The sequence below is a fragment of the Akebia trifoliata genome, chromosome 1, assembly GCF_017979445.1.
Source record: "Akebia trifoliata isolate Shusen 1 chromosome 1, ASM1797944v1, whole genome shotgun sequence".
Taxonomy (NCBI): domain Eukaryota; kingdom Viridiplantae; phylum Streptophyta; class Magnoliopsida; order Ranunculales; family Lardizabalaceae; genus Akebia; species Akebia trifoliata.
The window spans coordinates 24274294-24287855 of NC_141375.1; the positions used below are offsets into that span (position 1 = coordinate 24274294).

General features: G+C 34.2%; 1 protein-coding gene across 2 annotated transcripts; it reads left to right on the forward strand.

The window, feature by feature from the left end:
• Window positions 1–4962: 4962 nt before the first annotated feature.
• On the forward strand, window positions 4963–13191 carry LOC147411125 (NHL domain-containing protein). 2 transcript variants are annotated; one of them, XM_086444784.1, is made up of 7 exons: window positions 4963–5253; window positions 5388–5456; window positions 5837–6004; window positions 6732–6902; window positions 7023–7232; window positions 11109–11197; window positions 12343–13191. In XM_086444784.1, the coding sequence occupies exons 1-7, from the start codon at window positions 5169–5171 to the stop codon at window positions 13015–13017; spliced, it is 1467 nt and encodes a 488-aa protein (XP_086300910.1). In that variant the 5' UTR covers window positions 4963–5168; the 3' UTR covers window positions 13018–13191. The 2 variants fall into 2 exon arrangements, with proteins under 2 accessions (XP_086300910.1, XP_086300918.1); XM_086444792.1 differs by having other exon boundaries at window positions 12346–13191.
• The last annotated feature ends 371 nt before the right edge of the window (window positions 13192–13562 follow it).

The window sequence follows — 13562 nt, forward strand, 5'->3', positions numbered from 1 at the left end:
TCATTTTCAAGATTACTCATCTTCAAACTTAAGATTCAATATGCGACATTTAAACCTTCAAACCTCAAAGACTGTATGATTTTTTGAGAAGTGGAAAGACTATGTACACAATGTGAAAAAAACCCAAATTTGATGATCTTGGACCATCAAATTTCATAAAATTCGACGGACCAAGAGATTGAATTGGCATTGAATTTTTCTTTGTCAAATTTTATTTTTCAACGGGTCGAAATTGTCAAATTAATGAAGAATGAGAGAAATTTGACAATTCTAAGCCATCAAATCTGGGAACATCAAGAATTTCGACGATCCTAAACCGTCAAAATTCAATTTTTAAAATTCGTGAGCCTTGGCCCGTCAAATTTTTATGTCGAATTTTCCAAGTTTCACATAGTGGTATGAATTTTGGATTTAGAAATAAAGTCGTGTTGGGGTGACATTGGATTTATTGTGGTTTTTTACATTTCTAACGTAGAGGTGCCCACAAAACCGTAGATGTCGTTTCCTCGCGATCACATCAAAAATGTAAAAATCGTAGTAAATCAATTGATAGATTGAAGATTGGTTGAATAGATGACTATAAATTCGCCATGGAGATTAAAGAACTTTGAGATAATTGGGAAAGGCGTAGAGTGCCGAACTGGCTTATTGTTCTTGTATTTATAAATGATTTGTTTCCTTACAAAATTTCTTACAAAATTTTTGATGATTTTAGGATTCTTTTTCATGCAGACAAAAAATAAGTTATTCTTTAGTATTTTCAATTGCATAATAGACTTATGCTCTGTTTGAAAAGGCTATATATAAAGTTAGGCCCTTTGCATTGTTTTCGTATATGTAGATTGTCAATGGATCGGGTCTAGATTGTATCGGATCAAAGCCAATTTGGAACCAATCCAATAAGGATTGGATTCGACCCGGTATTGATCTTATAAACATTGGATCAAGTATCAATATTAGGATTTAAGATCCATACTCAATCCAATAACAATCAAATTGGGTCCGGATCAAACTAAATCCAATTTGATATATATATATATATATATGGGTGGCATTCGGATGCCCTAAAAAGAGAGCAAATATTTTTTCAATGTATGGGTACAAAATTTCGAAATTGGCTAATTTTTTGTGAGGATGATCTCTATGACAAGGAAATCAACCTCATCAAAAATCAGCCCATTCAGAAACTTCTAACACCGTCAAAAGTGATTTACAAAATATGGATGGTGCACGGTTCTTTAACTTGTAAACTAGGTTAAGAAATTTTGGAATGAAATAATTTTTTGTGAGGATGGTCTCTTCACCATAGAGATCATCCTTACAAAAAATCAGCCCATTCTAAAACTTGTAACCCCTATTTTGAAAAATATTTGGCACAATATTTGGCTCTTTTTAGGACTTCCCAACGCTTCCCTATCTTTCTCTCTCTATATATAAACTTCATATATTTAAACAAACAAATAATATTATTTATATTTTTTTTAACATTTTATCAGATCGGAACATAGTTGATATATATCCAATCCATCAAGATATTGGAAATGGATCTTTATCAAAATCCAAATCATCAATCCGAACATGAAGTTATTGAATCGCAATGGATCAAAGTTTGGGTCTGATCCGATCTATTGACAATCCTACTTATATGTACAATTGGATTGTTTCTCTCACTTACCTGGTGCGTGTGATGTGCCGGTGCTGCACATGCCTCGGGACTCATCCTTGGACAAAACCATGGTCTATGGATTAGGCAAAGCCAGATGCTGTCTATAAAATGGTTTTTAAACTCATCCGAGACCGAGACGTATCGCCCGAGTTAACTCGGTATCGCAGCCTAATGAGACCAACTCACAATGAGTCATGAGACGACCGCGTATCGTGAGATATGCGAGCATCTCGAACAATATTTTCGCAAAACTCGGACGATACGAACGAGATATACGAGACATTACATATTTTACGTTAACTCGCGAGACAAACGAGTTGTATCGGACGAGATTTTCAAAATCTCGTCCAAGTTAACCGAGTTAATCGAGTTTTATCGAATATTTTTGAAATTAATGATGGACCAATGATGCACATTGAATCAACACCGTTAAATTGTGGGCCATTTCCTAAATCGCAAATATAGGATACTTCTCAACTGCTAATTACTGATGTAATCGGATACTTAGGATCATAAATTACTATGATCCCCTCAATAGTAAGGCAATCAATGGGTCCAAAATCCGATCCATTCAAATTCGATAATTTCAAATCTCGATTGAAGATTTGGGTTCTGAAAATAGTTTGGCTGTCAATCCAAAATCCAATTTGTGCCTATTAGATAACTTCATACATGGATTAAAGATTTGGGTTCCAATAAAAATTAGATCCGATAAGAATTTGATGCAGTAACCTATCGGATGGAATATGGATCAATCGTGTCCCTATTCGATAAAATGTGAGAAAATAAGTCAATTGTGTTACATAATTGTAAAGTTTCTTTGTATTTTATTTTTTGGAATGTTGCTTCTTTGTATTTTATATGTCAAATCACACTTATAATATGATGAAAATCAATTGAAACATATTTGGATCATATTGAGATTGAATAAAAACCAATTCCAATAAGGGTCGATCCAATTTTTATAATACCGATTTTTATCGAATTGAAATTAGTGTTTTAATTGATATTTTTAATGGTAAGTTTGGTGCTTTTTAAATATTGTGTTTGGAAAACAAGTTTATTGCACTTGTGCAATGAAAATGAAGCAACGTAACAATGTAAATATTTAATTTATTTATTTTGATATGTAAATTATGAATTTTTTTTAATTTTATATATTTTTTTGGGTTCATTTTTTAATAAGAATCAATTCTGAATTTTTCTTGAATTTTTCAGATTTTTACAGATTTTTTAAATGGTTAAAAATCATTGTTTCAATGTCGAACGAGACGACTCGACTCAACGAGACGTATCGTCCGAGTCAACTCGATATCAGAGGTGAACGAGACGATACGGAATACCGAGTTTAAAAACCATGGTCTATAAGGATACTTGGTTATATCAAAAAATACAATTGGATCATTTAACATGATATCGATAGGGGCTTTACATGTAAAAGTACAAATAACTTTATATCTTATTTCTACTTTTTGTTCATTCAATAATTTAGTCTTTTAAGTATCTTATGTCATAGGATTCATAGTTACTATTATTTATTAGATTTTGTTGGGTGCAAAATTTGAACTCAAGACCTTCTTTTTCTTTTGAGTGTGGTTGGTGTAGTGTTTTTTCATTTTTGGTGAAACCTTTACTAAAAGTGCATTCTTCTTATTTGTGATTATTGAAAAGTAAAAAATTCTTTGATTTATTTTCTCTTGAGAGTTGTAGAGATAACTTTTTAAATCTTTAGTCCCACATCAGATAAATATAAGACTTATGCTCAACTTATAAATGTTCTCACTCTCCTACTTGTTTGAGTGTAAATGAGAAAGAGAGTGAGTCTCTCATACTAATGGGACCTAGGCATCATGGGACTGTAACCCATTGTGTTTGGGGTTAACCTGTCAAAAAATCTTAGTACGTTTGTGCGCATGTAATATGTAGGTAGTGTTACTTTCGAGTGTACGATTAACAAATTTGTGATTGTTAAATATTGAAAACTAATCGTCTGAGACCAATTGCACTATGGATATCATCCTAAGGGGCAAATTTAGTTTTAAGAACAATAATTTTTCCATGCTTCAGTCACCCAATCAAATTGATAAATTCTTTCTAACTTGTTCTACTTTCTGTTTTCAATATCCTATTTGAACTCAAAATCTATACTAGACACAACATCTTATTCATGCAACCACAAGTCCAATAGAGAGAATAACTTGTGTTCTATAAACAGATGAAATCGAATATGGGAAAAAAAATTAATTCCATCTTACTGGAATGTTCATTTAAAAATAGTGTTAAATCTCGGTCAAAAGTGAGACGACTCAAAGTCTTGGATGAGTCAATGTCATGGGCTATTCATAGTAAATACATATTACTCAATTGTTATATCGATTTTTTATGAATTTAAATGTTTGTCATACATTTAAAGTTTCGAACTAAAATTTTCTTTTCTAATCAATCCTTGAACCTCATTCACCACATTTCTAACGATTGAATGCCCCAATCATTTGATCTCACCGTTTTCAATCAAAAAATTGGATTTTCGATATCTCAATTGATCTTCGAAGACTCCATTCCATTAAAAAGATTTAAGAAGGAAGAAAAAATCATTTTCAAGTTTTTTTTAAGACGTACGTAAAAATTAGGGATTTTTCAAAAAAAAATTCATTTTTGGATAAAAATCGATCAAGGATGGCTTTTTTAGTTTGAAATCATTTAGACAAGTCGTTATCTCAAGTTTTTAGTCGATTTTTTCATGTATTTTAATTGAAAAACGAGATGGATGAATCTTACCAACATCAAATTCACAATTTTTTATTGTCGAGTTCAATATTTTTAAAAACTTTTGAATTCAACAATAAAAAGTGGTGAGCTTGACAATAAACAAGAGAGTTAGACTATCCTTACTAGTAAGATAGTGAGGAAAAGAGGCCTTATTAAGTCTCATCCATCATAAAAAAGACATCGAGATTTGTAAAATAAGTCATCAAGATTCGCAACCCCTTTTCCTCGCTATCTTAGCAAGGAAAGTGGTTCTCTAAATAAAATTGGTGAGCTCCTCGATAATAATAAAAAAATGTTGAGTTCTACGATAAAAAATGTTGATATTGACGATAAATAAAAAGTGGTGAGCTCTAGCTCGACAAAGATTAAAAAAAGTTTTACTAAATGGATTATTCAGAAACCATCCAAAACTCAGGGGTAATTTAGAAAAAAGTCCCTCAGCCAGGGTCCTTTAAGTAATTTTCCCTAAAATTTAACCCCAAAGTACATTTTCGTTCTCTTGCCTTTCTCGAGAGAACATATCTTAGAATCTGATTAAATCAAAAGCAATCCTTTCACCTCAGCTGGAAAGAAAGTAGGGAGAAATAAGTGACAAAAGTTATAACTTTGCATCTCTACTGAAACCAAAACAGTGTTTCTCTATCACCCCCTCATGATTTTCAGACACAAATCCTCTTAAATCTTCTTTAACTCACAAAATTCCTCTCTTTTGGAAATTGGGTTGGAGAGAGTCATGAGAAATTCCCTGCTTTTTGTTATATTTTTAACACCCTTCATCACTCCTTTTCTTGATTTTCAAGCTGAAGCCACTCCTGCAGGTGAGTAGCTAAGGAATCCAATCTTTGTTTTTTTGTGTGTGTGTGGTTATTTTGATCTGTTCATTTTAATACATTTGCTTCTTTTATTCAGTTTTTATTTTGATCTTACTTTTTTTTTTTTCCTCCCTTTTTAGGACCCTTGATCAAACACTTGTCGTCTTTTCTCAAATGGACAAGATCTTCTCCAAAAGCACCTCAAACAGGTAAGTTTGAAGCTGAATTACTGTTTTCTATCATACCCTGATGTTGTTTTGTGATTATATGAAGGTTTACTTTGATGGTATCTGAAGAATTTGTGATTTTGTTGTTGTACATAGGGGACATTTCTTCAGTTTGATTTTTTTTTTAATTTTCTTTTGTACCAAGATGTTGTTTTGTGATTATTTGAAGGTTTGCTTCGATGGGTATCTGAAGAATTTGATATTATGTTGTTGTTTTGTTGTATGTATGGGAGTATGTGACATTTCTTCAGTTTGAAATTTTTTATTTTCTTTTATACCCAGATATTGTTTGTGATTAAATAAAGGTTTACTTTGATGGGTATCTGGGGAAGCTGAGAATGTGCTTGTCATTTTTTGCACAGATGGAAATGTTCTTCAGTTTGAGAATGGGTATTTAGTTGAGACAGTTGTGGAAGGAAATGAACTTGGTGTTGTGCCTTATTCAATCCGAGTATCCCAGGATGGTGAACTCTTCGCTGTTGATGCCGTGAATAGCAACATCGTTCGAATTACTCCACCACTATCTCAATGTAAGCTTGCTACTTCTGTTTTATGGAATTTTCTTAATTTTAATATCTTTTTTGAAAAGGTGGAATCTTCTCCTGTTCTTGGTGATATTTATATACCGATTAATTACGTCCGTATTCTTTGTTAGGAGGTCGTTAGATTGTTGTCTTGTGTACTTTCTTATAAGCAATTAGGTCCAAAATCTGATTTTGTTACCATATAGGTCAGTTGGAAATACTTCATCTTGGTGATCCTTGGATGTGCATCTTTTTTTAATATTTAGACTTGTGAGTTGTTTTCGCTGTTGATATGCAAAAATATTCAATTTTCATAAGATCTTCTTGACTCTTATTCAAAAGGTCTAATAATCCATATATATTGGACTTTTTAATGCAGTTATAAGTTTTGGAAGGCAATTTCTGATTGGTCAATAGAAATAGATTTCAATTCTATTTCTTTTTTGTTTTTTCAGTAGTTTACTTGTTTACGATCTTTTACTCCGACAACATCTAGGGTTCCTCGAACAGTGTGATACTGAATCTTCTCCTGTTCTTGGTGATACTTCTATACTGAGTAATTGTGTCCATTTTCTTTGTTAGAATAGGTTGGTGTCTTGTGTACTTTCTTATGAGCTGTTAAGTCTGCAATATGATATTGTTTACCATATGGGTCAGCTGGAAATACTTCATCATTGTGATCCATGGGTGTGCTTTTTTCTTTTAAATATTTAGACTTCGAGTTGTTTTGCAGATAGCAGGGCAAGATTGGTTGCTGGGTCATTTCAGGGTTACACAGGGCATGTTGATGGAAAACCAAGTGATGCTCGTTTTAAAAATCCAAAAGGCGTTACCATGGATGATAAAGGGAACGTGTATGTTGCAGACACCTCAAATCTAGCCATCAGAAAAATAGGAGAAGCTGGTGTGTGATACTAACCACTTGTTAGTTCAAAGTTGTTTCGAAAGGGGGACAACAATGGGCATTTTAATTATGGATTGGGACTGCTAAAAGAAAATATTTAAATCTGGACATTGCTTGCAGGTGTGACAACGATTGCTGGAGGGAAATCTAATGTTGCAGGATACAGGGATGGACCTAGTGAGGATGCGAAATTCTCAACCGATTTTGACGTGGTATATGTTGGACGTACTTGTTCATTGTTAGTTGTTGATCGAGGAAATGCTGCTCTTCGGCAAATTGCTCTCAACCAAGAGGATTGTGATTTCGAGCATAGCTCGATTTCTACCACAGGTTGTGACTCCAAACTGATTGTTTTTAATTGCTTGCTCACTCGAGATTAAAGAGAAACGTCTTGCAACTTCAGCTTATGATTGTAAAAATACTACTAACAAAACCTCTATGGTCATATATATAATAATAATAAAATACAACGTTGGACCTACAGTTTTGTGAGAGATAAACATCCCCTCCGTCACAATGGAGGGTGGTCCACACTATTGTTTTTTCCCTCTGCCCTCCCCCCCCCCCCCCCCCCCCCCCCCCCCCCCCCCCAATGCTATAGGCACGAGCAAACTCTAAACTCTAGCATATATGTATACAGGGAAAAGTTTTGTATGGACTGAAGGACCATGTAAAGCCTGGACCAAGGGTCACATGGACTGCTACTTTGGTTCAAATGACACTTTATTCCCCTACAATTAGTGGTTAAGATCAGGCTTGAAGAAAAAAAATTCATATATATATTTAGTTAGATCTAAGACTGATAAAATGGACGGTTGTTGAACGCAAAAATTCAAAATTTTAAAATCTAATTGTTAAACAAAGTCTTATTTTAAGTTAGTTTTTTTTTTTTTCAAAGTTCTTAGAATTTTCTGCTTTATAACCATGTGGTACCCGATCGTGTTTTTGGGTTCCGCATGGACATGTGGAGCATATAGACAGGTGATCATTCGGTCCACATAACCCCATTTCATACATAATGCTTAGTTTGGTAGGGAAGTAGTGTTTAGTCATACTTGACGTATCCATATATCCATCAGTTATCATCTATTTCTTAGGATGATTTCTTTTTTTGTTATGTGATATATATGAATAAATTAATTAAATGATGCTTGTAGCTGACTTGAGAAGTATATTTTGAATGGTGGGAAAGCTAGAGTTCTGGTCACTGGTTCAAAGTTAACTGTGTTAGTGACTTTACACTATTCAGTCCATGGTTGAACCTAGTTATGTTTGTATTAATACTTTTGCTAATATTATTAATCAGACAATATAGTCATCCAACCAATTTTGGTGTTGCCCTGCACATTTTCTGAACATGATGAGGACAATCATTAAGTTTCAGGATTTTTCATCTATGAGCCAGGTTTCGGATATTGCTTGCATACAAGTGTGCTAATCTTTCAAGTGATGAAGATCTAACTTCATTTGCAATCTTACCCAAATTTTGTTGTAGGCCTTATATCTCCTGTTCAGTCATGTACGGTTAATTATTGGATTGGCTTTACTAGCTATAAATCCTTCCATTGCAGTCTATAAACAAATGCATGGACTTTCAAAATGTTGGAAATTGATGTCCAACTTTAATGTTGATCTGGAGATGTTATGCTACTAATCTTGGTGTCAGGAAAATTTATAATCTTGGCTATTTTTGATGTCTTGGGAGTTCATATGATCCCTATGTAGATCATATTTGCTCCAAAAAGTGCCATTTATAGGCCTATTTCCCTTTTTTGTTCTCTCACTCCATCTTATTTGCACAATATGAATACTGATGCACACTACTATCTTTACACTATAACATAATGTTGAGGCAGCCAATGCACTAAAAAGATACAACGATTGGACCATGTCTTGGAGGATTTATACGGTGATGAAATGAACTTGGTATATATTGTGTCGATGTTTTGAATATTTTGATTATCTTAATATATATTCTAATGGTAGCAATCAAACGGAGTTAATTGCCTCCAATGCTTAATTGGTTGGACTATATGATTGTTCTCTGTTAAATTTACTCCTTTTTTGGATAAATTCTGTAACATTTACTTTTACTCGCAATGTTTAAGAATGCTATTGAGTACTCGAGGAACTCGGCTAGTTGAGTTGGCTTGGTTGACATTCATGGAAAGTATGTATTTTAGTATTTAGAAACCAATAAAATGAGTTGCTCAAGTAATCAACAACTTCACGATTTTTATGAACTTGAAATTTTTTCCTTTTGAAGTGATGTTTGAGGGACTAGTAACTGTTCGACTATGTAGAACAACTGTTAGAAAGACAGATGAGTCCCATAAATAATTTCTTATGAGCTATGACCTCATTCGATTACCCATAAATAATGAGAGATTAAGGTGGTTATTGCTCATAGAAATTTTCTTTTTTGCTAAATGTCATAGAGTTAAAGTTGTGTAACCAAAATGAAAATGTGCTTCTGGTTTATGGATTTTTTTTTTGTGAGAAGACAATAATTTCAGCCATTCTTTATGGAACTTAATGTTTAGCAATCAAGGTAGCATGTATGTTGAGGCAAGGTTGGTGCGATGGATGAGTGAAATACTGAAAAATAGAAGCAAAAGAAATAAGCACGTCCAAGGTTACCTCATTTAGTTTTGCTTCATAGATATATTGATTAAATCACATTCATTGGGTTAATTGGTATATCAACCATAGTTATTGACATCTAGGAGTAGAAAGGAGATGTGCTTTACAAGAAGACTCCATCAATCGTAGATTAGACTTAATTTGTTTGTTCTGCTGACCATGTGCATCTCAGGTCTCTCTCGTTTCCTTAAAGAATAGAAAAGACCTTTGTTTGCATTGTATAGAAAAGCCATGACATCACATTCCAATACTTTCCTTCCCACTTGTTTTGTGTAGGATCAGATGGGTTGGATGTCAAGAATGTTTTTCTTGTTGGAGATTTAGTGGAGGAGATTTGTATGAAAGTAGTGCATGGTTTGCAATTTCCTGATAGGAAAGGAAAATTTGTTGACTGAAGAAGGCAAGATATAGATTGAATCAATTGCCAAGGGCATGTTTTGACACATATAGTAATTCCTCAAAAAATATGGTTTACGTAAGAATTCAAGCTGACCATATGTCATTTGTCAAGCGTTCGCAGAGTGGAATAGTAGCTCTTATAGTGTATGTGGATTAGTTGATGGCATTGTTGTTATAGGACATTATCAATGATAGATCCAATAACTCAATGAGTATTTGGGAAGAGAACTTGAAATTGATGATCTAGGGGTGTTCAGATACTTTCTTGGAATTGAATTTGGTAGATCAAGAAATAGGATATTTATCTGTCAAAGAAAATATATAGTTGATCCTTTCAAAGTCACATATAATCTTGGTGCCAAGCCTATTGACACTCCTATAGATCAGAATCATCGATGAAATGACGAGAATGGGTATCCTCTTATTGATGTTTTGTTATATCTTATATTTATTCCCTTCAGCATTTAAGTTGATTTGTAAGGGCATTATTGTCCATGAAAGTTGTTTCAATTAAATAAGAAGTGAGTAGGGGTCATGTGTACAAAACACACAAACAATCTATTATCCTCCTTTCTAAACCCTAGATTTATCTGAACTGATTTCCAATACCTAAATCATCCCTCTAATCATGAAACCACAGGATTGCATCGCCCATGAAGTATAATAAAGATAACAACACTAATCCTAATATGATTACCATACTAATACATTTCTCAATTCCAAGACAACAAATCTAAACTACAACTCTTGTGATCGCTAGGAAGTTTAAAAAATAGAGATCACAGAAAATGCGAAAGGTGCATAAATAGATATCAGTTTTAGTTGTCAATCAATGATTATGACTTTAGGGTTTGGAGGATATCAAGATGGGAAGTTACAGATTTATGGTTTTTCTTGATATTTCAGGAGTAGGAAGATATGTAAGGTTTGTTGATTTTATGGTTCTCATGGTGGCTATTAAGGATTAGTCTTTTTCTAGTTTATCTTTAGTGCTCCCAATTCACTATTTTATGTTGCTTGAACACTGGAAGGAGTTATAATATTCACCAAAAATCAATCACGTAAAACCTGTTCTAGCATCATAGAAGGCACATTTCAATTGCAAATGACATTTTTTCAAATTTCAAAATCTGACTGCTATGTTATTTGGATTCTTTCAAGCAGATATTGCTATGGTTGTTGGTGCAGTATTGGTGGGATATGTTTCATGCATGATCCAGCAGGGATTTGGATCTTCCATCTTCTCGAGGAAGGTAAATCCCATACCATGCTATTTTATGAATTTCTGGTAAAATGCCGCCAATGTTCTTTTGTTTAGAAAAAATAACATTATAATACATATAAAAAATAAATAAAATAATCTTGGTTTGGACTGGCTTTGGGTGGATGCCTAATGATGGATCCTCTCATTCGTATGGGTTATGGAATCATCTGTTTATTCATTGTGCGTTGGCCCTAGATGTTTGGAGTTATGTTTTATCTCTGTTTGTAGTTTCATCATGCCTTCTTGAGTCGGTCTTGTGCTTGTTTGAGTCCTGTATGGCTTTGGGTGCTTCCTTTAGACTATCAGACAGGACTTTATGGTCCTCATCCCTCTGGTGGTTGGTTGGGGGCATTTGAAAGGAGTATAATTGCAGAATGTTCGAGAATATCGAGCTGTCCTTGCAGGATATCTTAGTGTCTATTTTGGGTTTTGTTTTAATGTGGTGAAGTGCCCTCGAATTCAAGGGGTCTTCTTTGAGATTTCATGGGGCTATGGGAGTTGGTCTGTAGAATAGCTCATGTGTGACGTTGGTCTAACCCCTAGTTTTATTTTTGGCCACCTCAACCACTTATATAATATATTGATTGCATTTACTTACCAACAGCAAAAAAATCTTAATAAGCAAAATACCACTCAAAGAGGATGGTATAGAGTGTTATCATGTTTGGAAACTCCTTTTAGGGTGAGTCATTCTCTTTACCGTTCACATTGTTAGGACCAATAAATTGTCATTACTGCACTATGAACTAGTCCTATCCATTTGGTGGTGTGTTGATGTGTATCCATCAAATACGTTTTTGCTAGAAACCATCAGTTTTTGAACTGTTGGGCGACAAAGATACTCTTTTGATTAACTTCCGTCTCAAGGAAACATTTTATTTATTTCACTATTGGATTAGAGTGTATTATGAAACGGAGAATTGTTATAGTTTGTAGACACATTCCATAATTGGGAAAATCATTCCGGATTCTATTGTTTTGTTCTTAGTGAATTAAATTATAATGAATATCAATGGAAGATGATTGCTGATCATCTTTTTCAATCCTTGGGAATCTTTGTTGGTTAAGAAAACTGGTGTTTTTCTTTCTTGTTTTATGCTTTGATAGCTAAATCCCATCTTTGTACCAATGCAGCAGCAGCAAGCCTTTGAGAGCGAACTTCAAGAGAAGCCCACCACAGAGAAGCCCACTCTAATTGTGGAGAGCCTGAAAGAGGACCAAGATGCCGGGTGGCCATCTTTTGGGAGGCTTATGATTGATTTGGCTAAACTTGCATTTGAAGCACTTGGTAGTGTCTTTCTCTACTTTGTTCCTCTCAATTTCAAGTCTGGGAGATCCAAGAACAATCTCACTCCAATTCAAGATTCTCTTGTGATGCCTGAAGATAAAGCTGAACCAACCCCACCTGTGCAAAAGCAGAGAACCGCTACTCCAATTTCCGAAACACGGCATTCTCCTACTACAAATGCTAGTGATGGTTATATCCAACACAAACTCCAAAAGAGTAAATCGGCCATTACGAAGGATCCTTCATTGTCAACCAAGCATCGGTCTTCAAAGCGACAAGAATACGCTGATTTCTATGGATCAGGTGAGGCTCCTCCTCCTCCATATACTCAAGTTGGTTCTAAGAGCATGAAAGAACGAAGTAGGCACCGTCACCGTGATCGAAGTGGAGAGGTAGCTTTTGGAGCTGCAGGGATGGAGCCAAAACCTGCTGAGAGTAAGTTGGGAGACTATGGTGATCCGAAGTTCGACCATTATAATTTCAGGAGCAAATATAATTCTGATAATCTCTACAACTTCTGAGTGCACCTCGTTGATGTCATCTTTGGGTTATCTATCTAGCTCTCTTTTGATTTGGATGAGTTGATGAATTGGACACTTGTGTGTATTTTAACGCATAGACTTGCATTCCCATGTTTCTTTCATGAACCATTGCTATAGCTTTAACTGAAGCTGGGAAGCAGGAATTAGTTCTCATTTCATCGTCCCGTGATTCCAATTAAACCTGGTTTCTCGTCTGAGCACCTAAAACCTAGTTGACTGACCTGAGTCTTCGTGTTAAAATTTGATTTATTTAACTTTCATAAATATATCTTTAGATAATATATAAACAATAATTATTTTTTCTGTTAGAAGAAGGATAAACAGATATTGATCATTCTTTGTGAAAAACATAAAATTTCATAGAATAACATAAAAATCTTGATCAAAGTTATCTTAATCGTGGATGCTTTTTAAAACCATGCGTAACACTGGTAGATTATAAATTTTGATTCAATTTATCCTTGAAATAATTTTATTCAAGTGTTTATGGTTATGGACATCATCCATTGACTAATACATAATCA

Coding starts and splice junctions, on each gene's coding strand:
- LOC147411125 (XM_086444784.1), top strand. CDS start 5,169: ATGAGAAATTCCCTGCTTTTTGTTATATTTTTAACACCCTTCATCACT. Junction 5,457..5,836: donor TCCAAAAGCACCTCAAACAG/GTAAGTTTGAAG, acceptor TTTTTTGCACAG/ATGGAAATGTTCTTCAGTTT. Junction 6,005..6,731: donor TACTCCACCACTATCTCAAT/GTAAGCTTGCTA, acceptor GTTGTTTTGCAG/ATAGCAGGGCAAGATTGGTT.